At 35.7% G+C, this 27,124-nt stretch overlaps 5 protein-coding genes across 7 annotated transcripts in view; 3 read left to right on the plus strand and 2 right to left on the minus strand.

Moving 5' to 3' along the window:
- Positions 1–315: 315 nt before the first annotated feature.
- On the plus strand, positions 316–6,203 carry LOC103149748 (uncharacterized). Its single transcript, XM_007569064.2, has 8 exons — positions 316–2,472; positions 3,382–3,687; positions 3,837–4,106; positions 4,620–4,682; positions 4,791–4,835; positions 4,921–5,034; positions 5,482–5,538; positions 5,612–6,203. The coding sequence occupies exons 1-8, from the start codon at positions 2,397–2,399 to the stop codon at positions 5,782–5,784; spliced, it is 1,104 nt and encodes a 367-aa protein (XP_007569126.1). The 5' UTR covers positions 316–2,396; the 3' UTR covers positions 5,785–6,203.
- LOC103149747 (uncharacterized) lies at positions 6,034–14,919 on the minus strand. 2 transcript variants are annotated; one of them, XM_007569063.2, is made up of 5 exons: positions 14,775–14,919; positions 13,209–13,568; positions 11,424–11,546; positions 7,171–7,229; positions 6,050–6,893 (listed from the first exon to the last, which is right to left on the minus strand). In XM_007569063.2, exons 1-5 carry the CDS (start codon positions 14,806–14,808, stop codon positions 6,762–6,764), a joined length of 708 nt encoding a protein of 235 aa, XP_007569125.2. In that variant the 5' UTR covers positions 14,809–14,919; the 3' UTR covers positions 6,050–6,761. The 2 variants fall into 2 exon arrangements, 1 of the variants encoding a protein (XP_007569125.2); XR_477501.2 differs by lacking the exons at positions 11,424–11,546; positions 13,209–13,568; positions 14,775–14,919 and adding an exon at positions 8,248–8,335 and having other exon boundaries at positions 6,034–6,893.
- LOC103149746 (uncharacterized) lies at positions 7,883–10,739 on the plus strand. Its single transcript, XM_007569061.2, has 2 exons — positions 7,883–8,628; positions 9,418–10,739. Exons 1-2 carry the CDS (start codon positions 8,305–8,307, stop codon positions 9,925–9,927), a joined length of 834 nt encoding a protein of 277 aa, XP_007569123.1. The 5' UTR covers positions 7,883–8,304; the 3' UTR covers positions 9,928–10,739.
- A 1,139-nt stretch (positions 14,920–16,058) lies between the features above and the next one.
- Positions 16,059–21,747, plus strand: igldcp (Ig-like domain-containing protein). Its single transcript, XM_007569065.2, has 7 exons — positions 16,059–16,174; positions 16,930–16,973; positions 18,024–18,389; positions 18,771–18,861; positions 19,469–19,647; positions 19,819–19,869; positions 20,191–21,747. The coding sequence occupies exons 1-7, from the start codon at positions 16,149–16,151 to the stop codon at positions 20,268–20,270; spliced, it is 837 nt and encodes a 278-aa protein (XP_007569127.1). The 5' UTR covers positions 16,059–16,148; the 3' UTR covers positions 20,271–21,747.
- Positions 21,388–27,124, minus strand: part of vps52 (VPS52 subunit of GARP complex) — a 13,294-nt gene continuing 7,557 nt past the window's right edge. For both annotated transcript variants that reach the window (XM_016680181.1, XM_007569066.2), the window contains 5 exons: positions 26,735–26,842; positions 26,466–26,531; positions 24,981–25,092; positions 24,026–24,144; positions 21,388–22,899 (listed from right to left, as the gene is read on the minus strand). In XM_016680181.1, the coding sequence (XP_016535667.1) occupies positions 22,753–22,899; positions 24,026–24,144; positions 24,981–25,092; positions 26,466–26,531; positions 26,735–26,842 (552 nt within the window). In that variant the 3' untranslated portion in view covers positions 21,388–22,752. The remainder of the gene's footprint in view (positions 22,900–24,025; positions 24,145–24,980; positions 25,093–26,465; positions 26,532–26,734; positions 26,843–27,124) is intronic.

A 27,124-nucleotide genomic window follows, 5' to 3' on the forward strand; every position in this document is an offset into this window, starting at 1 on the left:
ACATCCCTTTAAAGAGGATTCCGTCCAATAAGATTGCGGATGTTTGAGTGACAATAACACAGAGCCAAACAACGCGATAATTTCCAGTGCAAACAAAAATAGTTATGAGAAGTCTCACGTGGATTCAAGCATTGTAACAGAAAAGCTGGCCTGTATCAGACTAGAATGTTTTCCAAACATTCATTGTCAATTTTAGGAAAAAATTAAACATTTACAAAACATTGATTTTTATGGGATTAGGACCAGTTTTGAAATGCTCTGCATGTGCCCGGCTGGAGCTGTTACATAACCGAACAGGGAAGAGGTGGTTATACTAAAACTTTTGCTTTTTCAGTGTGGAAAGGGTAATCTAAAAATCAATTTCAGTTAGGCAGAAGGTGAGTCATGCACTGTAAAATCACAGTGGCTGTTGCTTCATCAGAGGGGGAGTTTGTTTGAAAAAGTAAGACACAGATTCAATTTTTGAGTTTCCATAAAAGTAAAGTCCAATACATTTTAAAAATCATTTTGAAATTTGAGATTTGTGCATCATATTTTAGTATGCATTAGATAGTTGTTTTTGACTTACCATTTTCAAAAAATAGAAATTTCATTTGTTGTCTTATTGTAGGGTATCAAGTGTAAAATGGAAGCATGCATATGCAAATTGAGGCTAAAAAAAGTCCAAAAACTGAAACTGTACAGTAAGAGGAGCGCAAGAAAAAGAATACTATTCAGTTATTAAAAATAGCACACTCAAATCAAAAGAAATTTAGGATAATTTTCTTTCAGAGTGTATAATATGTGTATATTTGTAAATTGAAAACAGGAACAGAGAAATTGAAAATGGACTGTATAAATAACAGCAGTAATTTTGTGAAATGAGAAAAAGTGAAAATAACAGCAGTGAAGAAAACATTTAATGAGTTTGACTGTTTTTGGGAATAGTGATGAAGTCTAACAGCTGGTGGGAGAGAGGATTTGTGATAATTCTTTGTGCACCTAGGATGCAGAAGTAATCACTAAAACGGTTTTAGGGATAAATGTAATACATTTATTATTTTTTTAAGCATCAATACTTCTCTCTGAAGACAAAAAAAATCAGATAAGACATAGTAAATCTTTAAATCATTGCAAAAAGAAAGAAAAACTGTCAATTTAAGGCCTTAAACACATTTCTCATCTTAACTTATTCCATAACCAACAATTGGATGTTAAGACTCTTGTGTGTTTGTGCTGTACTTTGCTGCTATTCTCTTCTTTATCATATTTCCTTTACAGTTTAGATATTTTTACTGTCTCTACACTATGAGAATGTGAATTCCTTGTTTTTGGACACAAGTTTGGCTGAAGAAGCTAATTTTGATTCTGACTTCTGTTTAGAAAGTGTGATGATGCTAATCATCCGTGAAGTTATTTGCAGCTGTGGTTGCTCATTATTTCATGTTCTCTCTAGGCACTTGACTGGGCACTTGCACTTGAGACTCTCTCAAATAAAGCAAATAAAGGGGATATTCTTGCCACTAATATTTTTCATATAGATTTTATTATTGGCACAGAACGTATCTGAACTTTTCTCTCCTGGATGAAGACACTCTTAACTCTTAACTTTTATTAACATAGAGGCTGCTTTGAACCAGGGTCCTGGTGTTTTGGTGATTGATTGCTCTGTCTTCCAAACCCACCAGAGGCAGATGGCCTTTCAGACTGAGCCAGGCTCTGCTGGATGTTTCTTCCAGCTAAAGGAAGTTTTCCTTTCCACTGTCACCACATGCCGGCTCAGAATGAGAGATGGCTGCAAAGTTAACAACATCATGCAATCAACTGTCACTGTCACTATGTACGTTCATTTCCTGTCAGACATCACTTGTTTTGATGCCTATGATCCTTGTTGTCCTTTGTTGCATCCTCTGTTTAGGTCAAGTGCAGTTATTTTTTATTTATGGATTTCTTGGTATCTTGTGTTTAGATTCATGAATTACATAATTTATTCTCAAAATGGCATCTTGTTTTAATTGGATACATTTACATAGTCAGCCTATTATTTCATGTCTTTCTTGTCATCTATGTCCATGGCGTTCTTCAAACTCCTTTATAATTTAGTGGTTCTGTTTGTGATTGGTCACCTTATACCTACATATCCACAGACAGAAAACCCAAGAATACTTTCAGAATTAATTACTTAAATCTTAAAGTATAGCCTGAAAGCCATGATTAGAGTTCAGATTCCCATTTTCCCAGCCTCTAATGCTCAGATGTAAAAGGTCTCAGCTTGAGGAAGAGGAAGGAGGACAGAAGGAGGACAGAAGGAACATGTGGAAAAAAAGACTGAGACAGACAGAAGGTTCATTTTTCCTGACAAACCGGCAACAGTACCTCTGCCCTGCAGTCATATTTTCTGTTATCTTGTGGTGAAGATGCTCAGGTTTGTGATTTTCTGTCATGTCTGGTTCCTGATCCCTGATGTGATCGACGGTGTTGAAAACTCCACAGGTACAGACAGATCTCTGTTTTTTTTATACTTCTAAATACCATTTATATTGATCATACAGCTAATAATGTGTGCTCATAATGGATCACAACACTTGATGATTGATATTCAGCTTTATTGTGTTACTTTTTCCATGGTGATTTCAACTGATTAAATTCATAAAATCTCCCATAAAGAATTACAATTTTAGTTCAAATATTTTATCATGTGTAAAAAATTACTAAAGCATATTGAATAACTACCTCGTTTGTAATGCCATTAGAATTATAATATAATTATATGAAACAGTACAGAAAAAATGAAGGTCTTACAAATATTATTCTGTATTTTTTTGTCAATATTGTTGAAAAATATTTCACATTTATTTATTTATTTATTTATTTATTTATTTTGAACACCACCATGTCCCAAAGTTTTGTCACAATTTTCCAGTACAGTTATTATTTTAGTCTTAGTGGATGACAGTGAGCATGTTTCCATGAGATAAAACAGGAAGTGCAAGCAAGACAGGACACAAGGCTAAAAGTTGACTTCCAGTAAGGTGTGACTGTCATAGTTAATATTAGAGTCATCCAGATAAACTACTAAAATTATAAACTAACATTTGAGTGAGTATAATAATTTTTTTTTCCTTGTAATTTGGAGGGAATCTCAAGAGCTTCAGTTTGCTTGTCTCAAAATAATGTTCAAATTCAAAAATAATTAACTGATCACAAATAAAAACTAAATGTTTTTTCATTTAATTTTAATTAAGTTTGAAGCAAAACTGAATTTTTTTAGTTACTACATACATGTATGAATTTATTGAAAATTGCAAACGCCAGAGTAAAATAAATGATTTTCATAAGCAATAAGAGCAACAAACTTATTTTTAAATTGGAACATAAATATAATAATGGTTTCCAACTCAGATCTTCAGGCTAAGAGCTTCAGGTTTTTGGCCAGTCTCTCTCCATCAGAAGTGATCCGGGTTTCCGTATTGGAGGGTCATCACGTGTGCTTGCCATGTGGGGGGTTTGCCAGCTCCAATGTGATCTGGACTCATCAGAACCAGAGGATCCTGGTGACACGGCAGAGCAGCTACCAGACCAACCACGACCGTCAGCATTATGTTCTGTTGGGTGATGGTGGTCTCTGCATGCTGAAGCTCGAGGACTCAGACAGTGGAGAGTATGAGTGCAACCAGCGGCTGGTGGCTGAGCTGCAGGTGCTCACAGGTATGATGAGAATGCAGCAACAGTGTTAAATACCAGCTAGGACATCCTTACTATTGTATATGAGAGGCTATGTATTCCTGAACTGTACACTGCAATCCTTAAAGTGGTAAAAACTAAAAGTCAGTCATCATTCTGCTTCTGACCCCCAGGACATGACTTCACTGTATCTACAGGCAGGACGCTTCTGCTTCCCTGCAGAGGCTCCTCTAAGTCTAAACACAAGTGGTTTAGACAGAGAGAAGGGCAGAAGGAGGAGGTTATCTTCACCCGTTTCAGAAATGGTACAGGGAAAGCAGAAAAAGACGCGAGTCGCCTGAGCTACATAAATAACGCACTGCAGATCACAAAGCTGCAGCCAGGGGACGCTGGAGAGTATCTGTGCAACAGAGTTCTACAGGCAAAACTCACCGTCCTGGAAGGTAGCACGGTCAAATGTTTAACTGGTTATTTTGTCCAAAATTTTGCAGTAAGAGCAAGAAAAAATAAACAACTGAATTATTGATGATGAAAACTGAAATATAGATTTGATAGTCTTTTTAAGTAACCTGATTCTAACTGTTATTTTTTCTGTTATTATTCTTTATTATGTATTTGCAGACCTATTTATCTTTGCTTTGATTTGCAATTTCTTGTTCCTTTTTAAGTAATTGATTAGAAATATAAATAGTTTATATTTTTTTAAATACAATTCATTCCATAGAAATGCAAATTTGTAATTCTCGATGATTCCACCTTTAAATAAGGAAAAATAAATTGAGGTCAGTGTTTAAGCACCAACAGAAGGATTTGAACAGAAAAGACATACAAAATGTATAAATAAATAATTTCTAAATGACATTTTTGTTGTCAGTATTGACAGCAAAATATACTTAATTACTTACTCATAATGCTTGTCAACTGGTAGATTTTAAAATTTGAGAACTACATTTCAGAGCATCCTGTGCCAGACAGCATCCCGTCATCTACCACAATAAGAACAATCTCAGCTGTGTCAGGTAGGTTCTCCTTTCAAAATCATACATTCAGTCTGTTTATTATTTTTTTTAAAGACACAAAAGAAATTCTGCAATGCACAGATTTTTACATTTTGTTTTTGTTTTTAGTTGTGTTTGAAACACAGAGCTCACCAAAGAAGAGACCAGAGAATGGTCAGCCACACACAGTTAAGAGCAATAAGAAATCATCTCAGTATTATTCTGTGGTTTAATGATCATTGTTTGTGCTTGTTTTTAGCTCTGCTGCTGGTCGCTGTCATTGGTTTGGGGTTAATGATCGTCCTGATCGCTCTAGTCTGTATTTTCCTCACCAGCATGAAGTGCAGAAAGAGAAGGAGACACAGATATGCAGGTGTTTATTTATGCATTATTTGGTTATTTATCTGATTAATCTTCACTTTACTTTAATTCAGTTTTAGCTTTGAGGATGAATAGTAACGTTGTAAAAAGATAATTACAAGTAATTATAACCAGAAGTGTGATACTAATATGGCCATTAAAGCCATTAATCAGGTATTTAGGAGCTGAGTCACTGGCTCTACCCTCTATTCAGCTCAATGTTTGATTTAACAGACATCTAGGAATGCAAATCTTGAGCAGAAGCCTTCAGTTTACCTTTTCTTAAAGGCAGATTAACAGCCATCTGGATAAAGATTTTAATCAGCTAATTCCTAATTCACTATATTAGGAATTCACTATTAATATAGTGAATTGAGTTACTACGGGTGACATTTTATGAGCATTGTGCATTCTCTTCATATTCTTACATATCCTGAATTCAGACGTTTCTCTGTTGTAGCAAAAAGACGAGAAGAGACTGAGCTGCAGCTGTGGATGACATATAACGCCCAGACTGGTACGTAGATAACTTATATCTGCTAAAGGGAAGTAATTTTGTCATTTAATTGATTCCTTTTATTTGGCTGCAGAGTATGAGGTGTTTAAGCGTCCGTCCCTGCAGGATGACACCATCCACTACGCCTCTCTGGGCCGTCAGAGCTGGAGCCAGAGGCCCAGCTGGTCTCCACCCGATCAGAGCAGCAGTAATGTGGTTTATTCTTCAGTCATCACCAGACCTGCAGCCAAACACACTTTCTCCTGATCCAGATTATTTCTGCCATTCTTTGTCAAACAACACTGAGAAGTCTTTGACTCTGTGTCTCAATTATAACTTTTAGCATTTGATTAAAGTTGTTACAACATAAAGCACAGAAATATTAAGTTATTTTCTTTATCTCCTTGAGACCTTATAAAAAGCAAATGAAACTGTTAATTATGTTTATTTTTTTCTAACTGTAAAGAAGGTACTGAAAACATTTAACGTTTGTAACAAAGAGGAATGTCAACAAGATGCTGCAAATCAACAGTTTTGCACAAAATCAGCTTTTTACTTCTAAAACACTTTATGAAAGTTACCGTAGTTTAATATCAGAAACATATTTACATTTGAGTTACTGAAAAGAACTGACCCATAATTGACAGTGGAATACAAATATACACTAAAAAAAAAATGACAAAGAAAATGGTATGCTGAGCTGAGCTGGTAACTTTTTCATACAAGAGAATTTCTTCACATCAGGATTTTGTATAAGTCCCTCCATCCTCAGTGTTCAGCTTCTGCCAGCATTATTGCTCATATTTACATTCTTGATGTCAGTAGCTTACTGGTTATATAGATGTAAAGCAGGAAGCAAATGAAAAACACATTTTTACAGCAGTTACACAAAATTTTAACAGTAAAACAAAGATGAGTGATATAGCTTACATTATACTTCATATTCATCAGGAGAATAATGAGATTATGTTATCTGTGTATGTTGGAGATTTGTTGTTTGTTCTTGCTGTGTTATAGCACCAATTCAAAACTCTTAAGATATCCTATATTTAATTATAGCAATTAATTAAATTTTATATCAGCTTTTGAATTTGTTGCTATACTGTACCTTTATTTACTGGAAAAAAAAATATTTTTGAAAATTAATCAGAAAAAAATAGAAAATGATTTAACTTTTAAACCAGAATAAAGTTTCCTAAAGAATCAACAAATGTCATATTGTGAGTCGCTGAGGAGAAACAAAATTATCCATTTAAGTTTTTGCGAGTGTTCACTGTAGAATATGTGACCAGGTCTTCAGCTAATCTAGGTCTGGCCTTGACTGATGGGCGCGGCTTGTCTGGATGCCTCAGACTGGAGTAATGTAAAGAATCTTCCTGCAGAGACAAACAGACAAGAGACAGAAATGTCACATTCCTTGGAACTATGATGCAGTAAGATTGAAAAATAAACATGGCTATTTACTTTATGAAAAATAATAAAGCTGAATTTAGAATGAATGGATGTCAACTAACCACATTTAGATAAATAAACACATTTTAAGGAAATCATCCCACTTCTAACACAAAATGTACACAACTAGTTTCTGCTATTTTGTGTTGTGGGTAAATAACTCAACTTTTAGCTGTGTGAACTTGGCTTACACCTACTGACCTCTGTGATCCTCAAAGAATGCTGTCTCCCTGGATTGCAGCAGCAAGGACTCAGTTTACCTGAACATAAATCAGAAAAGGAGTGAGGTGTAGAATGAAAAGAGATTGATCTGAAGCTCTGATTTATTTTAATTCAGTTATAGCAGGGATGTCAAACCCCAGTCCTGAAAGGCTGCTGTCCTGCAGTTTTTAGATGTGCCACAGATACAAAACACTGGAATGAAATGGCTTAATTACCTCCTTCTTGTGTGCATAAATTCTCCAGAGTCTTGCTAATGACCTAATTATTCTATTCAGGTGTGGTGCAGCAGAGGCACATCTAAAAGTTGAAGGGCAGCGGCCCTCCAGGACTAAAGTTTGACACCTGTGAGTTAAAGTATTTAAACTTGCATATTTTAAAAGGTTTTAAAAGATGTCAGTATTTACAGGTTACATGTATTTCAATTTGCAGAGTCAGAAGTGAAAAGGAGTGAAAGTAACTTTACAATAAAAGTGAAGAAACTCAAAGTCACCAAGTGTCTGATGTAAACACTAAATCAGTGTTTCTCAATTCCAGTCCTCAGCGCCCCGCTGCGCTGCATGTTTTAGATGTGCCTCTATTCCAGAGCAGCTGATTCAAATGATTGCATGACCATCAAGTACTGCAGAAGCCTGCTAATCACCCAGAGATGCAATTCAGGTGTGTGGCAGAAAGGAAATACCTAAAACATGCAGGACAGGGGGACAGTGAGGACCAGGGTTGATGTAACCTGACACCAGATAGGCAGTGCACCAGATAATCAAAAACACATAAATAAATAAATAAAGCAGATTCCAACAAGCTTATAGATGGTGTTAGCCTGAGGTAAACAGTGTAATCCAAATCCTGGAAAAACTCTGCATTTATTCCTGAGCATGCTCTGGTTTACAGGAAATTATAAGTGAAAGTGAAAGAGCAACTGTTAAAGGCTTAAAGTGAAACTAAGGATCAGTTTTCAGCTGAAGCAGCCGAGAGAAAAGCTAGAATTCCTTCCTTGCATCTTCTTGATAAATGAGTAACTATTTAAAGTAGAAAGAAAAGGCAATTGTTCCACCTAACTCTGAAGGACAAGGACGCTGTCTTCCTTCCTGAGATCTTTTACAACATTGGAGCGAAATGCCAGACAAAAAGCTTTGCCTGGAGGCCCTGTCGGCTCTCTCCGGCTGTAACGTCGAGGAAACAACTGGAGCCTCACAGCTCACATCGCAGGATTTTGTCAACATTGTAGCCCTTAGAGAGTTTTACAAGCAGGAGGGATTTAAAGAACTGGAGTACCCAAGCTTGGGAACGTTATCCTTGCAGGACTTGGAAAATCAGGACATGTACAGCGCCCCACCAGCATTAACCTATGAACCTGTGACGAGCCTTAAACCAACTGTTAAAATCAACACCCAAGACTTCTTCCATCCGCAGTATGACTACGATTTCACCAACGTAAAGGTAAGGAGAAACCATGAATCCGTGTTTTTTTTTTTTTTTTTTTTGCTTTGGAAATGCGTCATATGACAAAAGCCTCAGGCAATAGAGCAGGTCTAAAAACATGATCTATGCTTGACCTGAAACTGCAGCATAACTGTCTTAAAAACTGGAAGAACAAATACTAACGGTCACGTTTTACAAAACTACTGGGCTAACTGTTTCTGGAGTAGTCTGGCTTTTAACTCGAGGAGGAAATGAGGAAGTGTGTAGAGATAAAATGTGATTGAGTAATGTAAGCAAATTCATCTTACTGGGTCACATATGTCCTGGAATAAACAAAGGTTGTAGTGAATGTGTCTAGAAAAAATAAACCGATCATTTAAAACATTAATTCAAAGATTTTTAAACAATATTCAATTCCTGTTTCTCTGGGCCATAAATATGATGTAAGTCCACCTCTCAAGGACTCTTCAAAGTAGGAAAAATGTGACATGTCAATCAAATGCTGCAGAGATGTGTTGAAGTCACAAAATGCTAAAAACAGCTAGTTACTTCTGCATCTCTCCAGTTGTTTGCAGAAGTGTTCACACTTTTATGTTAAAACCACTAACATCTGTGCACATTGATGGAATTGCATGTGAGATCAACACTAAATTGTATTAAAATACAGAAAGCTATGTTTTAGGACATTTTCACATCCTTACTAAGGGCATAGAGGCAGCTGTAGAAAAATCAAAGTACTTTCCTGAGCTTTCAGGTGTACAAAATTAAAGACACAATTTGAACTGATAAATGTTTCTTGATCTACAGGATGGTGATAAGGTATTTGTGCGTGGAAATGAGAAGTACATTCGCCCCTGTGGATGGCAACGGTCCGCTCTGCGCGTCAAAGGGAAGTATGATGGTGGGGACGGTTGGCTGGGGACAGGGAAGGACGCCTGGCCAGTCTCCTACCATGGCCACAACATGGACGGCTCCCTTGGCATCATCATCACCCATGATGGCCCACCAGACGATGAGCCAAGCTTTCTGGATGCTGGAGCCGCCTCTTTGCAAAACCCCGACACCAGAGGCAGGGGCGTGTACTCAACCCCTGACATCAAGATGGCGGAGAAGCACTGCAAGACATTCAAGTATAGCGGGGATGGGAAGACGTACAAAGTGGTTCTTCAGAACCGTATCAACCCTCAAAAAAGGAAGAACTGCCAGAGAGAGGGCGTCTGGCTGGTGTACATCCCGGAAGGCAGCACCAACGTGCAGGAGAAAGTCATTATAGAGGATTCCCTTCGTCCGTATGGACTCCTGATAAAGCAGGTGTGACTTCTTGGATGCTTGGAAGATTCAGGGATGTCACAAGCTGTAAAAGTTGTGCAAACTTCTTTCACCTTTGGGAAATAGAAATGCTTTGCAAAAAGTGTGAAATCTGTTTCAATCAGGGCTATGTGGAAATGATTCTGATAGTTTCTTCAGTTACTGTTTGCTGTAGTCGCTTTAGCTAAGTGACTTCCAATTTCCGATCAGGAACACCACTGGCACATAAAGACTTTATTTTTTTTTTTTCTATTTAGATTGTAGCCTCGTTTTATTTTTATGAACTATTGCACATAATTGAACTGACATGACAAAAAAGAAATGAATCCTCCATAATGACTCAATCATTAAATGAGCATTATAAACCTGTCGATTTGCAAAGATTGTTTCATTAATTTTTCGTACCTGTAAGCTTCATAATGTGGTGTGGGGTTTTTTATGTTTACGGCCTAGTGTAATTGGAAATCCTTTTGTCTGAACTGATTTTTTTACTGTAATCATCTGTCTGTCTCCTGTGAGTTAAGTCTGTAAAAAATGTCATAAATATTAAAATGGAGAGCACAAATCCTTTAACTATGATGTATTTCACTGCATTTTTGGCACTGACATCAAGTTTGACATTTAGGAACTGTGCCTCCTTTTCACAAAGCGAAGACATGCTTGCAGAACAGCATTTACCTCCCACTGATTGTTTATTTTTACACTTGCGTCACTTAAAACCGGTAAAACCTGCTTTAAAACACAGTGCATCTCAAAGCTAAGTTTAAGTATTATGAAATGTGTATTGCACAGTGTTGAATAAATCTTTCTGTTAATACAAATAATGTCCATATATGTATTAACATTTTATGTCGGGTCCTATATTTATTGTGTTTCAAGAAAGTGCCAGAACTTTTGCTTTAAAATACTCTCTGCAGTGGCAAACTTTTCTTTAGTAAATGTTCAGTTCTTCATAATGACAGAGCTGGGTGGTGAAGCGTATGTTTCCACTATTGGATTTCACAGAATGGATAGATGCTGATATCTCTGTATGTTAAGGTCAGTAAAGTCACCAAAAGTACACAATCAGATTCCATTAGCAAATACAATGCAAGACCACCAGCCATATAAGATCAAAAAATGATTTTTTTAAAAACATTTTTTAAGCATTAGTTTTGTTTTAAATTAGTCAAAATTAATTTACATACTGGACATCTGCAGTTTCAGTAGGTGAGCAGCAGAGGGCAGTAGGAGAATAAGGTATGCTGCTTACCTGCAGGATGAATGAAGCGGGTACTAACCAATATGCTAAACAGCTTAAAATTCTTTTACAAGAAAAAGTTTTTTCAAAATCTAATCTGAGTAAAAAAAAAAAAAAAAGTTTGAAAATCTCTTTGAACAATGAACTCAAAAATAAATTTGATTATCATACATTATTCTGATGAGGCTGAGCAGCAGTTTTAAAATAAAGGCAGTGCTACAGAAGTAGAAGTGTTGGCAGGTAGAGGATGTAAATGGATACGCACCTGAGCACAGGTAGAGTCCAATCATCAGAAAGGAACAGAGGCCGAGTAAACCCGGAAGGACACAGATCCCCAGACTCCAACAAGGTTGGCGAGATTTTATTCCTGCGGTGTCCCCATTAGCTCCTGGACATAACAAGACAAACCCACAAAGATGACATTATTTTAATGTTAAATTTTTTTGTGGAGGTATTCACAGCTGTAATGCAAAGCGCTGAAACTCACATTCCTTTGAGGTGGAGTTTTACTTGTTTCAGTCTTCATTCTCATTTTCTAGTAAACCTGTACCGAGATAATCCTCTGCGAACCAGAGCTAATTTGCACAAAACTGTGGACTGTTGCAATGCACATGCATGTAATTTGCAACATTTGAGACTAAAAACTATACTGGTGTTGCGAGAGGTGACTGGTTTTACATGTTCTTAATGAATCTTAATCTCAGATATATTTCACAGGTGAAAGATTTGAGAAACCCCCCTTCTGTTAGTTTTTGCCTTAGTAATATCACTTTTCAATACATTTTCTGGGTTAAATGTCTTTTCTTCTGAACAATATCAGTTATAGAGAATGCTATTATGTAAACAAAACCAAAACACCCTTACAAACTGAAAATAATTATTTTATATTTATATCTAGAATTACTTTCTGCTTTTACTGGTACTTCTTTTTTAAATATAAACACAAAACAAGACACTTTGAAGATAGTAGAAGTATTTCCGATATGGGCCAAGTGAATTTCTGCCCAGGGTGCCACAACTTGGAGGGGCGCTCACCGATGCTGTCAGTAAATGTACACTGTAATAAAATACTCCCATAGCTGAATTAAAGGTAATATATAAAGAGACTTTAACTATTTTTATGATTTATGTTCTGTTTGTGAAATAACAAAATCAAACTGTTTTATTGTTGTTGTTTTTTACATAAATGCCATAGACTGAGAACAACATAAACAGTAATAAATTAATTGCTGTTACTGTTACGTCTGTTATTATGTAAAGCAAAAGAAGTTCTTCTCTAACTGTTTTTGTCCACAGGAAACATTTGAACTGAAATGATCAAAGGCCTTGTTGTGATGAGGTTAGTTTGGTCAATTTGGTTGATAATCTTCAGCTGATAAACTGGCTGTGGTTTAGTTGCATGCCAAGACCTCTTCCTCATTCATTTATGACTCAACTTACTACCTAACCCAGAGTTACTAGTGATAGATATCAATTACAGAGTAAAAAGTTAAATACATCTAATCATATTAACAAATGCCACTAAAAAATAACAACAAAAAAAACATTTGTAGAACATGTACAATTAAAAAAAAAACATTTCCATGTAAAATCTCTAATGAGATTATGTCTTAAGACACGAAGAACAAAATATTCACTTTAAGCTCTTTAAACAACAAAAAATAAGAGCCCGCTGCACTGAACTCCATTGAAAACCTCCTGGTTATTCCACCAAATATTGATTTCTGAACTCCTCCTGAGTTAAAACATTAGTATTGTTGTTTCTAAATGAATATAACCTTGTTTTCTTTGCATTATTTGAGCTCTAAAAGCACTGCATCTTTTTTTTATTTTGACCATTTCACATTTTCTGCAAATAAAAACAAAATTTTTGCTTGGAATTTCAGAGACATGTTGTTAGTAGTTCATGGAATAAAATAACAATGCTAACTTTACTAAAACATATACTTTTAAAAATAAAATCTGAGATACTGACCATTTTAAGAGGTTTCTTAATTTTTTACAGAGCTGAATATATGTTAAAATTCATATAGAAAAGATCAATTCTTACCATTAAGTTTCAAGGGGATTCCTCTGCTTACACACACATTAGCTTCACAAAACCCAGAACAAAAATACAGCCCAGCATCTTGCTCCTCCACGGCCTGGATCTCCACTCTGACCAGCCCGCTACTCAGGTTTCCTGTCCATGTGGTGCGATTGGAGTAAACGTCAGTGACGTCGTTTTTGTTTTTGAGTTTACTCGCTGAGACTCTAAGCAGTGGCAACAGCTGGTCTGATCGCAGCAGGTACCAGGTGATATAGGAGCCGGACGTAATGTTGCAGGTCAGAGAGACATTATGTCCCCTGTCAACCACCAGTGGGTCATGGGGAACATGGGAGGGAGATGACTGGTGAGATCCTGCAGCACCTGAGGAAAACAGACAGGTCAGAATCAAGCTGACTAAAAATGTTACGATTTGTCATGTTTGTTCAGCACATCAACCCTGATTGAAACATTCTCTTTGAATGGGCGAAGTGGTGTCAAGTAGTGGCTGTGATACTAAAATTTAAGATGCACCTCGTCAATCTTCTGACGAGGTAAACATATCACCATGTACTACCAGTGGTTTAAAGAGTTGATTATGATTAAATTTGATGGTAAACTAAATGGCTTTCTCATGTGATCGAGATATTTAGGAGTGTTTGATCATCCTTAGTTTATACTCTAAAGCAATCTGTTTTACGTTTTATAAAACTATTCTGAAAAGAAATTCTACAAAAGTTTATAAGATTTAATCAAAATTTAGAATAGAATTAAAGCAACTTTTTATAAGCTGCACAAAAAATAACTCATTCTGTTTTGATTCCCCTTATGAGATTACAACATATCAGATTAAGCTCATGATCTATACTTTCTTGCATAAAACTTGCACTTTTGTCAATGGAACTGATTCTTTGCAATAAAAAAACTGGGATAATGTCAAAATCGAAAGGCACTGGTCAGGAAAAATCAGATCTGTGCATCTTTATTGAAATACATTTATCATAGAGTCTGCAAGTCTGCATTACATGGCTGATGCAAAAAACTTCACATGGCACCATTTGATCTCTTCTCCCTAAACCATTGACTCCTACAATCCAAAACTACAAATGCTCTGTTTTAACTTCCATTGAAAAAGGATTGTGAAAGAGAGATTTCATATAAAGAAGTATAATAATAATAATAATAATAATAATAATAATAATAATAATAATAATAATAATAATAATAATAATAATTGTTTTAGATTGATAAAACTGCTGTATTCAGTTGAAAGAAGATCAAACGAGACGTTCGGTGAAATAAGTTCAACTTCAGTTTTCAGTTCTACATTTCAGGTTCTAAGGGCTTGTTTTGTGCAATTCTTCAGGTAAAACAAACCATTACCACAAAATCCCCTGGTTGAAACAAAACAAAAGAAAAAAGCACAGAAAAGAAGCAAATCCTATAAAACATTATGAGCCTGCAGAGATTTTCACAAACCTAAAAACCACAAGATCTATAAAACCACAGACACATTAGAAAACCAAAATTCTGAGTAATGACCTCTATCTGCATTTAAATCAAGAAAATAATAAGAAATTATTAACTTACAAAGAAACATGAAAATCCAAAAGAGACCTGCCATTATCCTAGACAAATACTCTCAGAATGAACTGGTTCAAGGGCGAATGCTGACTGAACTGAGTTCAGTTTGGTTGCAGTTTTTTGTTTCTGTGGGAGGAAGTAAACGGGGACTTTGTTTGGCCACAGAATTAGCAGGGAGACAGACCACCAACACGTTTCTGCTGCAGAAAACGGAAGAGTGACTGTTTTTCCATGTGAATACATAAAGAGAACTCTCCTGTTAAACATAGTTAACTTTCATTTCTCCACAGACCTTAAGCTGCTTGGCTTACGTAACTTGCCATTTCAACATAAAAGCCTTTCGGTAACACCCTCTCCTCTGTCTCTGTTTCTCTCCGCCCTCCTCCCCCCTCTCTCTCTTGCTTATTTTACATACATGCAGGTTTTTATAGACTTTGGTTCATTTATATATTTCGCTGCTTTTTATTGAATAGAAATCTGGTTCAGTCAAAAATTGAATTCTGTTTAGTTTTTTAGGATTTTTGACTAAAAATACGGAATTGACAATAAACAAATTAATATTAATGAAATAAAAAAAATAAAAATAATAGCTGAGACACAAATTTCTTTAAGCAACAATAATATTTTTAGAAGTTTATAAAATGCATATCATTTTTAAATAAACATAGACTATAAATGTGCATAAGAGAAGTTTTATATAAGGGGAGAACTTTTGCGTTACCTCGTAAAAGTATTGCGTTCCCTTGCAAACCTTTTGCATTACCTCGCAATAGGTTTTGCGTTTTCTCGCAATAATTTTCTGATGAGTTCATGAGGTATAATTTAATGCTGTAAGCCTTTCTTACGGTGGCCATCACATTTTCTGCTATTATATAAGGTTTTCGTAAGGTTTTTCCATGTCTGTTAATATCTCGTTGTGAAATATCTGAAGTTTTATATATTTTTCTTTAGGATAGAAATGCACCACAAACCTATGATATAAACAGAAACTTTCCGTGAGAAGGAAAGGAATAAAAAAATACATCCAAATATCGATTTTCCATCATTTTTTCAACCAAAGAGATAAGATTATACTCGTTTTCACTCTTTAATTGGGTTTATACTTTAAATTTGAAATTGACATTTGTGATTGTACACAAAATAGACCTGCAAATATTGCAGTAAACATATTGCGAGGGAAAGCAAAAGAAAAAATGTTCCCCATTTCCTCTAGGGGGCTCCGTATTTCTTTCTCTCTCTGTTTTTTCGACCAGTAAATCGAAACTTAAAGCAGGTCAGCGCTACTACAAAACTGGATATCAGCTGAGAGACGCTCACACTCTGCCAGCATCAGAGTAGTGCAGAGGTGAAGAATCAACTAAATTTCCAAAAGTAAACACAATGAAAATCATCCAAAGCCGACTCTGGTAAGACATCTATTTTATTTATTTCTAATTTGATATTTTAATATAATGGTATTTTATATAAAAAAAATATATGTTTGCCTATCTTAGCAACTTATTTATTGATTAATTGATTGATTTTATCTTAAAGACTTATTAAATATGCATTTCCTTCCATGAAATAAAGCATAAATTTATCTGCAGGGTGCAGGGAACAGGATAGACATAGCCACAACATTCTGCAGCATGTTAAAGTTCCACCGGTGACCAAGAGAGGGCTCTTTAAGTTTCGTTTCCTTGAAAGCAGAAACTGTTGGATGTGGAACCGAAAAACATACATAGATATCATATCACATGCTTATTTCATGAGTGTGTACTTACTATTGGTTTCATTTCTTCGGTTTGGCTCCTAGTAATTACAGTGGTGAATGGAGATTCCAATTATAATAATAACAAAAAATATATAAGATATGGTCACTTCACAATAAATGTTTAATCTGTATTATAATAAATTCATGAAACAATACAAAATATTATTTAAAATTAACTTTTCATATCTCCTGTTTAAAAAAAGACTACTAATTATTTTTATTATAGTATTTGTTCTAGTCATATGAGAACAATTTACCACAGATTGTATTGTAATACAGTCTGCGTTGTGCTTTTTCTCTCAGTTTTATCTCTTTGTAATTTTGAATATACAAAACAATACAATGCTTGATGAACTGAAAACTGATATCTTCTTGTGTAATTTGTTTACTTGTTTGTGTGGTTTTTAGGTCTTTTGTGTTTCTACAAAGTTTCCTTACTGGAAATTTAGTTGGTGAGTACCTGCCATGGACATACGTTTTTTTTTTTCTTAAACAGATTTCAACATTACTAATTATCTGAAGCTAGTCAGGGTTTGATGACAGCAGCAACAGATTCCAAGAAATGTTAGTTAAGAACTGACAACAATAAAAACATCAGTGATCAGAGACTTCATAAATATTATTAGCTAATGAAACCTTATTTTTCAGCTCTCTCTGCGCTTGCTTATATAAACAGGGCAGGATTTAAAAAGCCAATTTTGGGTTTTACACACGGTAAGATAAGTTAAAAGAAATTGATGTTTTGAACACACAACTTAGAGCAAACTACAAACTACCTGTCCACATCTTTAGTATGAGTTACATCTTTAATATTTGTAATATATTCCAGTTGTTTTCAATATTTTGAACAATTATTTTTTACTTTATTTATTTTACTTAAACTTTGGTGCCAGTCTTCAGTTGGTGCAATTACTTCAGTGAGCAAGAAGCAGGGCACATCCTGGAGAGGTTGCCAGTCTATCACAGCACAACACAGATGCACACAGTACCTTCTGACAATTTTCAAGAGATTAACTAATTTATCGTCATGTCTTTGGCATGTGGGAGGAAGCTGGAGTACCCAGAGAGATCCCATGCATGCAGAGGGAGAACATACTGACTCCTGGCTGGGATTCAAATCCCGGATCTTCTTGCTGCTCAGTCCTTCCAACTGTTTCCCAACTGTTATCCTCTTTATGTTGTGGTTTATTTTTCACTGTAACATATTTGGAATAAATTGATTCAATTTTGATACAATATTCTACACTTTGTCAAATGAAAAAAATAATAATCAAATTCTCATTATCATTCAACCATAAGAGGCAAACAATTATTTTTGGGAAACAATGTATTTCTATTGAACTTATGTACTTATTCTTGAAAATTACATGATTGAGTAGTCTGGATCTTTGAATGTGGAAACCAAACATAAAATTGCAACACATTTAGGTTATCTGCTTTCCTTATCAGTTAATAAAATGTAAATAAGGACACACCTTCTGAAAATTTCTCCTGGTCTTCAGATTCTTCAGCTCTGCCCTCCGCTGCCAACCCAGTACCCGTCATGACCCTGGTGGGGAGCCAGGTGGTCCTTCCCTGCAGCTGGAAGGACTCCCAGAAAGAAATGTCAGCGTCCGGCTGCCACATCCAGTGGATGACTCCGCCGTACACCGTGTTCGAACAACTTGGAGAAGACAGGTGGCAGGCGGCGGAGTACGAGGGCCGGGTGGAGGTGCCTCTGGAGAAACTCAACTCCGGGGATTGTTCCCTGATCATCAAGGATGTTCAGATCGGAGACACGGGGAGATACGAGAGTTTCCTAGTGGTGGATGGCGTGAGGTCCCAAAAGAGCAGAGTTTTCATTCAGAGTGTTAAACTATCTGTGACAGGTTAGTATGGGACTGGGAGGGATGCTTTGTTTTTATTTAACAATGCAACCTCACATTTAGTTTTTCTCCATATTATAATATTATATTCAGGCTTCTTTTAGACATAAAAGTACAAACATGGACATTTTTATGTATTCTGTTTCTAACATCACTTCTTCCTTTACGAGAAGAAGTGATGTTCTCTTCTATGCTTTCTAGAGAAATGTTTACTAAGACATAAACATTTCTCTGGTATCCATCCATTTAAAATAAAACTTCTACAAAGCTGATTAAAATGGATTTATTATCGTGCTGTTCTCTCCTTTCTCATATGATCTCTTGTGATCTAGTTGCTGTGAATGCTAATGGATTTCCTTTGTGTTTTGGGTTTGCCACTTTCAGACCACAAATCCCAGAAGAGTCTTTACCCAGGGGACGACCTGGTTTTGAAGCTGTACACCCCCCACTCATTTGCAGTGGTCTTCCAGAGCAGGTTAGTTAAAAGTCATTTAAAGAAAACTCCACTAGTTTTGGTTTGTAAAGGGATCAGCTTAGAGTATTATATACTTTAATACACTCATTTTGAATTTTATAACAAATAAAGATGAGCACCATTTGTTTTGATGGGAAATATTCTTGTAATTTATTCATTGGAGTCAGTAAGTCAGATCTCAAAGTTAATTGAAGATGATAATAGGAAAATCTGCTTGGTGGCTCTCCAGTTTGTAATTTCTTTGACTGTCTTGCTCCGTGGCAGACAGTGTGATAATTTAATATTCACGCATAACATGGGTCCTTCAAATCACAGATTTACTAAGTCACTCAAATTTCTCTATCCAACTCCAGGACAGTTACTGTGGTTTTATTTGTGTCTAAACAATTTTTTTTTGCTTAGTAAGCAAACCTGTTGCTATTAAAACATGCTAAGTTATTGTAAATAATTACACAGTGCAACAGCATTAGGATTTTGGAGATAAAACCAAAGCAGAGTGACGCTTAAAGTTTGGTTTTGTTCATACACAATAGAGCACTTTCAGCCTCCAGGAAACAATTTCCTCAATAAAGCTCATCTTGTTTTCATTTTTTCTCATGTTGTACAGGAACAGTTCAGAGTGGGTGAACTTGTGGAAGAGAGGGGATGAGAACGACAAACGCATAGAAAAACATCATCAGCTTGAACAATTAACGATAAAGAATCTTCAATACTCTGATGAAGGAATATACAAAGTTTTGGATGAGGACGACCTCTCTGTCAGCACCATCCAGCTGTACATAACGGGTGAGAGCACAGCTTCCTGTGAACAATGTGAAGTTTAGATTTTGGTATGAAACTTAAAATTGATCATTCTTATTATTTACCTATTATGTCTTGCATACCTTTTGTATTAAAGAGTAGCTTAATATCAACCGTCATCTGCATCACAATCATTTTCAGTATTTCTGCTTTCAGAAAACTCCCCGTCGTCGAGAATCCAAGAAAAGCAGCAAAAAATTCTGACAGGTGAGAATATGTGACTTCAGAAAGCAAAACAGTCAGTGACCTTTGCACTTTCAGAACAACCAACTGAGAGTCTTGGTTTTGTATCCAAGCAACAATAATTTTCATCAAGCAGAAGTAAAAATATCTATTTTCAAAAAGCATGATAGCAAACCAAAGGGGTAAAGTCTATTTTACAGTTTTTATGTCTCATTTTATGTCTCATCATTGGCATATTTAAATACAAATTTGCTACTCATACAAACACATCACACACATATAAGTGATTCTTAAAGGAAGCACTTTGACCTAAAATAACATTATATATGTGTTCTGTCTTTTCAGATTCTGCTGCTACAAGCAGCTGTTCAGCTCTCCTCTTGTCTGTTCTGCTCTCGTGTTTACAAATTATTCATCTTCACTAAGACATATTTTTCTGCAGTGCAACTGGACAATATCTACAGAAATTAGCACTTTATGACCAGCAGACAGAGAGCATTTGTAAGTAGAAGTAACAACAAGCCTTGTAATCTTACGCAAGCTGAAACACCTTCATTAATAGTCTGGTCCATTTCTGATGCTCAACATTTTATAAATGTCATCGTGTGTTTTTCAAATTGAATATTTGCTTATGTGCTGGAGATTGCTTTCATTGTCATTCAAAAGAACCATCTTTTAGTTGATGTTAATGAAAAATATTGCTGCGATATGACAGTCCCTTTTACTATTTAATTCATCAAAACTCACTTATATTTGGCTATTTTGCAGTTTCTCAAAAAAAAAACAAAAAAAAAACAACAAATAAAATGTCAAAGCTGCCAATTAACTTAAAAAGATGCAGACTGATACATCAGTTAATTTCAAGAAGTAAAAACTAAGACCTAAGACCTGTATTAGGGGAGTTTTCATCTGTCTAGCAGCAGAAATGTTCTTTTTTATATATTCCAACTGTTTCGCACGTTTGCAAAGTATTCATTGAGCCATTAAAAATGTTTGGTTCCAGTTACAACATTTTATGAACCACTGCTTGCAAAATGATATAGTTCTGTTTGAGATATTGTTTTTATATCTATAGAAGGTATGTCTACATATTTAAACTACCCAACATATAGCTTTAAAAGGGTGTTTTGGTCTTTGCCTTCTTTCTATTACATACCAACTCTATAATCAAATCAAAATTCAGTGTAATCAACATGAGAAACCTAGCTAATTTCCTAGTTAATAAAAAAATGTTTGTTAGTTTTAAAGTGTGGTTTTATTACGGGACATGAGCAGTTAATTTAGGGTTAGAGAGGCTGAAGCTACTGATTATTCTGAGATAGACCAGTTTTTTTAGATTTTTTTTTTAGTTGTACCAATTTGTGATTTTATAAATAAAAAAACTGTTAAAATTATAAACAAAGCTTATTCAAAACTGTTTGACTGCATTTGTAGAAAACCTTAAAATTTTCGAAGCAAATAAAGTTAATTAGAAATAGACATGTGTGATCTCATATCTGTAAAATATATTTATTATTTAATTTAAATCAAATAAAAGAATAATAAAAAAAAACCTTTTTTGTTCTTTATTCATTTTTAACTCATTCAGTTAGGTTACATGGGAATGGCTTAATACACACGTTCACAGGAAACGATGCAACACAAAGGACAAAGAAACAAAGACATGCTGCAACTTGAATAATCTTTTCGTCCAGGACTTCCTTCACACTGAAACCCAATACATCCTCCAAGTTATCGGCTTGCTCTTTGTGAACAAATCAGGTTTAGTAAATGGTTACTGGTAGTCTTTCTCCATTTGCCTTTTTGTATATTTTTGCTGGTTCTTCTGTTATCTTTTTAAATAAAGCCAATTTCACCTGCTTTTTAGATGTTTCATATCCACTTTGACAAAAAAAAAAAAAAGATTGTCTCATAGTCATAGGAATCTGTGGTTTGATAATATATTATTTTGAATTTAAGATATTTTGGCTTGGTCAGGGTCCCGAGGGATCAGAATCATGTTCATTAAAAAAGGTTGGAAAATCAGATCTTCAGAAAATATTACATGGTTAAATCACATGAGATTTGAGCAGTTTCTGTCTATAATTCATCAAGATATTAAATATGTTGTTGACAAGTAAGGAATGGGAGCAGGCTGGGACTAATAGACGTGTTGATGAAAGCAGTTGGGTTTTTCCAAAGATTAATGCTTCTAGGGGGTAAAATCCAAAGGTCTCTTATCTTTCTGAACATAGATAAGAGATGCTCCTTGACCTTTACATTCAATCCTATAACAATAGGATTTACTGACATGAAAAAAAGCACCTTCCTTAAGGGTTAGAAGGGGCTTTTCTCTACTTAGTGCAGTGTTATAAATCACAAATAAATGCAAGTGTTTCTTCCATGTTAAGAGAGCAAGACTGTGGGCTTTTTCTGGAGAAAATCCTTCATATACATCCACAAAATAACTGAATCCCTAATTTCAGTCACACAAACGTCCATTTGCTGTCACAGTAAAGTCCTTCCAGTGTTTCATAATTGCAAATTAATTCCTCTTTAATCTAAATTTGGAAGATGGTTTAAACTTACAGATTTAGCAACTGGCTGAAAATATTGGTAGTTTATCCATCGGGGGACTTTTTGGTGATGTTTAAATGAAAGTTTTTCATTTTCCAGGTTCACAGGCACAAAATGTGTATTTTGCAGTTTCTTCAGAGGAATATATGCAAAAGTTCAATGATGAACAGTCAGACATGGAGATGAAACCTCCTCTGGAATCTGTGTTGCAACTGGTTTCACATGTGGAAAAAAAAAGAAAGACTGAGGCCTGTCAGACTTCAGTGAGTCTGAAAGAGGAATGACGAAGTGAGCTCAGAGGGGCCATCATTTCCAGGTTGCAGCTCAGCGTTTTAGCGACCCTCCCACTCGTTAAAAGTTGGGTTTGTGCTTCTTCACCTCGACCATGAGATGGTGGAGGTTGATGAGCTCTGAGCGGACGGCCAGGCTGCGGAACGTCGGCTGGTTCAGAACCTTATGAAAGCCGTGGTAGTATTGGATGAGTTGAGTCAGAGCGCCCTGCAGGAAAGGATAAAGAGCAAGAGTTTGTAAAAGTTTGCAAAATGACTTTGTGCAGCGCTCCTTTCCTCCTACATGAAGACGGTGGGCGCTTCAACATCGCTTTTCTGTTTGTCTACTTGAAGTGGATGTGCAGTGGAAACAACAAACAGAATACTTTGCTCATACCACATATTTGTTCTTTGATATTTATTAAGTTGAAACAAATTTTTGATATTTTGGAATAAGCATGGTCTGTCAGTCCAGAGGTTTAGAGAAATGCAAGATCCGATAGAAACATTTTCTTTCTTCTCAGTGATTAATGTATGTTTAACAAGAAAGAAATGCTTATATATTTTTCTTTATACAGGTGATGCACTTGTTGCACCGCTGAAATTTATATGGTGTATTTCAAAAGACAAACCACCATTTTATTATCGCTGTCCGACAACATAATCACCTGCCGGAAAATGTTCTATAGGACTGAGATCTGAGTTTTGTGATGGCAACTTCAAATGGCTGATTTTGTTGTCACAAATTTACACAAAATCTATATGATGTTTTCTCAGGATGGAGTTTTGTGCAGTGCACCAGACCCTCCTGCAGCAAAACACCCACATAAAATGATAGTGCTACGCCCATGATTCAAAACTGCCCTTCCTCCAAATGAAATGGTCAATATGTCAAACATTTTAATTTTAGTTTCATTTGACTACAGGACATGTCTCCAAAAACTGAAGTCTTTGTCCATGAGCAAACATTTCCTGGATTTTTTTTTTTAAATTGCTCTAATAACTTTTTCCTTTTCTGAGTGGCATTTCAGTCCGTCAATACCTGACTTGTTTCATTGTGACAGGTATCAAGCATGTTTTTGATTTCTTATTTTTTTGTTTGTTTTAAATGCACATTTCATGCCAAAACACATTCATCTTTGGGATACAGACCCATTCTCCTTGTTGAACAACATCCCATTTATGCTGATTTCTAATTATTTTCACCTACAGTCATCTGGAAATGTTATACATTTTGGCATTTTAGTATATAAAAATAATGTTTTTGTGAACATGGCTGATCATGCTGAACATTCAGCACTAGAGAAATCAGACACTGGTGCTTGTTTGGATAACATACTTGGTTAGTTGCTCACCTGTATGATGCTGGTTCCATTTTTAAAGTTAGTGAAGGACCTCATGACGTCTTGACTCATCGACTCCACCGACTGCTTCCAGGTGCTGGAAAACCCTCGGACCAGCTGAGTAATCCGAGCTGCACACAAACACTTCTGTTATGCTGTGCAAACATTTTTATTCTTTCTCTTCTTTGTCTTCTGAGGAAGAAATGGCCAGTACGGTTAGGTTTTCTTGCATTCGCTGCTGAACTCTGGCCAGTTTCCTGTCTGCCTTCACGTACGGCAGAAACACTTATGAGATTGTGGTTGTCAGGGGGAAATGATTTGGTTGAAAAGACAAAACACAAAGGATGCTGAAAGCTGAACTTGCCATTTCTACACATTTGGACAGATGAGAAATAAAACTGCAAGGACAGTGGAAAGCTAAGGAGGAAGTTGCACATTGCTCAGTAAAACAAAACTGAAGGCTGAAATGAAACAAACAGGTAGGTGAATCCCAATCATCTTTAGAGTGAAGAGGCCAGGACAGTGATCTTTGAAAATCCCTCATGAGAAAATATTCAAAACAAAGAACAATCTTTGTTCTTTGTTTTGAACACCCAAGAACTTACTTGGGTGTTCTTTGCACCCAAGTAAGCACCCAAGTGCTTACTTGGGTGCAAGTACTTACTTGGGTAGGTAGTTTCATTACCCTACATATTTAACGCTTGACAACCAGAAATGATCTGAAATTTGGGTAAGGTATTTAAAGTTCCCAAAAACTAAAATAACCATTAAAACCCTTCAACATTTGAAACGGCGCAGTTTAGTTTTAGGAGAAATGCATAGTTTCCTTTTCTCATGAAACCTTAACAATAGCGGCCATAAAGCCTCGACAGTACAAAGTGTTATGGGTGTGGTTCGCAGCTCTGCTCCGTCCCATCTGCAGCCCTTCCGCATGAAGTCACTTCTACATCTGAGACATTTCTCTCACCTTCTTCATTCTTCAGTCGATCTAGCTGCCCTTTCTCCATCAGTGCCTCAGCCTCCTTCACAAAGGCAATCATCCCCCCAAAGGGAGGAGACAGAATCTCCTCGATAAACTCCTGCCAGGAGAGGATGGAGGAAAAACAGAGAGGAATATTTAAAAGCTCAGTTGCTTGAAGTGAAAGATTAAATGCATATAACAAGCTTGAAGCTTATTATTGTGTTACACAGTGCTGAGAAACAGCATTCCTACTGCTTTTCTATTGTTCGAATTCAATCACAATGGAAGGTTTTCAAGACTTAACAGTGTGTTTAGAGTCATGCCACAGCAGCCCAAATGTAATTAAGTGTGGAATTTGACTAGGCCCCTCCAACCAGCATTTCTTTAAAACTTGTATTCTTTGGGTCATTGTTCTGCTACAAAATCCAAGTATGCTTAACTGAAGTTGTTGTATGTACTTTTGTGACTTTCTAGAGAGAGCTTGTGATGCACCGACTGAGTAATTGGGAGGGTTCACCATGGTTACACGTTTTGTCCAGTTTGGCTCTAACTAAGCTTCAGAGCATAGCCTTACAAATAGCTCTGCAGCTCTTTCCGGATGTATAACTTCACTTCCTCATCTGTTCTTGAATATCTTTAGCTAAAAATATGATGTGCTGTCTTTGTCATCCTCATTGCAAGATGGTCTCTTCATCCTCTTCCTGCTCCCAAGCATATTGTCATTTTCATCTGTAGAAACCTCCTCTAGATGCAAAGGGATTTCAGTCTTTTTTTTAAAGCTAAAAAAAGACAAGCTTCTGTCAGAAAAGGCTCTAAAAAAAAAGCCTTTCTTAAAGGATTTTTTTAGCCTTTAAAGAAAAGGCTAAACCCCCTTTTCTAAAATTATTTTTTTGCCTGCTTCATGTTGCATTTAAGCAATATCTTTGTTTGAAATATCCGGGAGTGGCAAGTGAAATTAAACCAAAGAATCAATTACTTTTTCATATGCTTGTTTTATTGCTTTTTTAAAATTGTTTTACCAATAATTTACTCAGTGGAAAAACATAAATTGGTGTTGATATGAAAACTATTTCTGTTCATTTTAAGGATTACCAACACTGGGTACAGATAAAAAAATGGTCCCCAACATTCCTTCAACCTTTATTAACTTTTTCTTATCCCACCATCTCTTTAGAGTTTTTCTCTGCTTGATGCAAACCAATGATGTGACTCTTCTTCAACAGACTAACATCTTTTCTACCAGCACAGGATGCAAATTTCAAAAAATTGTTATGTTGTTATAAATTACATTAAAAATAAATATAAACTATATGCCTTAAATATGCAAAACTAATTTATTAAATAAAAGTGTGTTAATTGAAAAAAGTGTAACTAAATACCCACCTGTTGAAATATTTTCATGGATTCGTTAAATCATAATTGTTAATAATCAGAAGTTTAATTATAAATATCAATTTAAAGTGTAGTGAAATAAAAATAATTGGATTTTACCTGCGTTCTAGCAAGGAGCAACTGTTGAAAACTTTCCACCTCTTTACTGTCATCTGCTGCCCTCTCCTGGACATATTAGAAAACAACAACAACCTAATCAGAATAGACAAGCAAAAACAAAAAAAAAATACTAAAAATATTCTAGTACAAAAGAAAAGATTTGTGTTAGATTAAAACCCTGCAGAGAAAAAAAAATACTGCAAATCATCTAAGCAGATTATAGAGCAAACATCATTTACAGTGCACACTAAATGCGGAGCAATCCTCACCATCAGGACACTGAGCATCATGTCGTAGTTGTTGATGAGGAAGATCAGCTGATCTCTCCTGGAGGGAAACTCTGCTGCCATCTTCAGCACAAAGTTTTCAACCTCAACCTGCAAAGAAAAATAAACATTAAGATCATATCTATGTTATAAGTGCAATAAGATAATTATACTCCATTGCAAAAACCTACTAAACAACCACAACTGAAGAATTTCAAACTGACCAATATTTCTTCATAATTTGAAATTCTGAATATTTTTTCTCACACTTGTATACCACATCAAACTGAAATATTTTTTTGGCAACAGATAATCATCCAATAAATACTGTGTGAATTAGGGCTGTTGTAAACGAATATTTTAGTAATCGAGTAATCTATCGATTATTCTTAC

The sequence above is a fragment of the Poecilia formosa genome, unplaced genomic scaffold, assembly GCF_000485575.1.
Source record: "Poecilia formosa unplaced genomic scaffold, Poecilia_formosa-5.1.2 Scaffold235, whole genome shotgun sequence".
NCBI classification, from domain to species: domain Eukaryota; kingdom Metazoa; phylum Chordata; class Actinopteri; order Cyprinodontiformes; family Poeciliidae; genus Poecilia; species Poecilia formosa.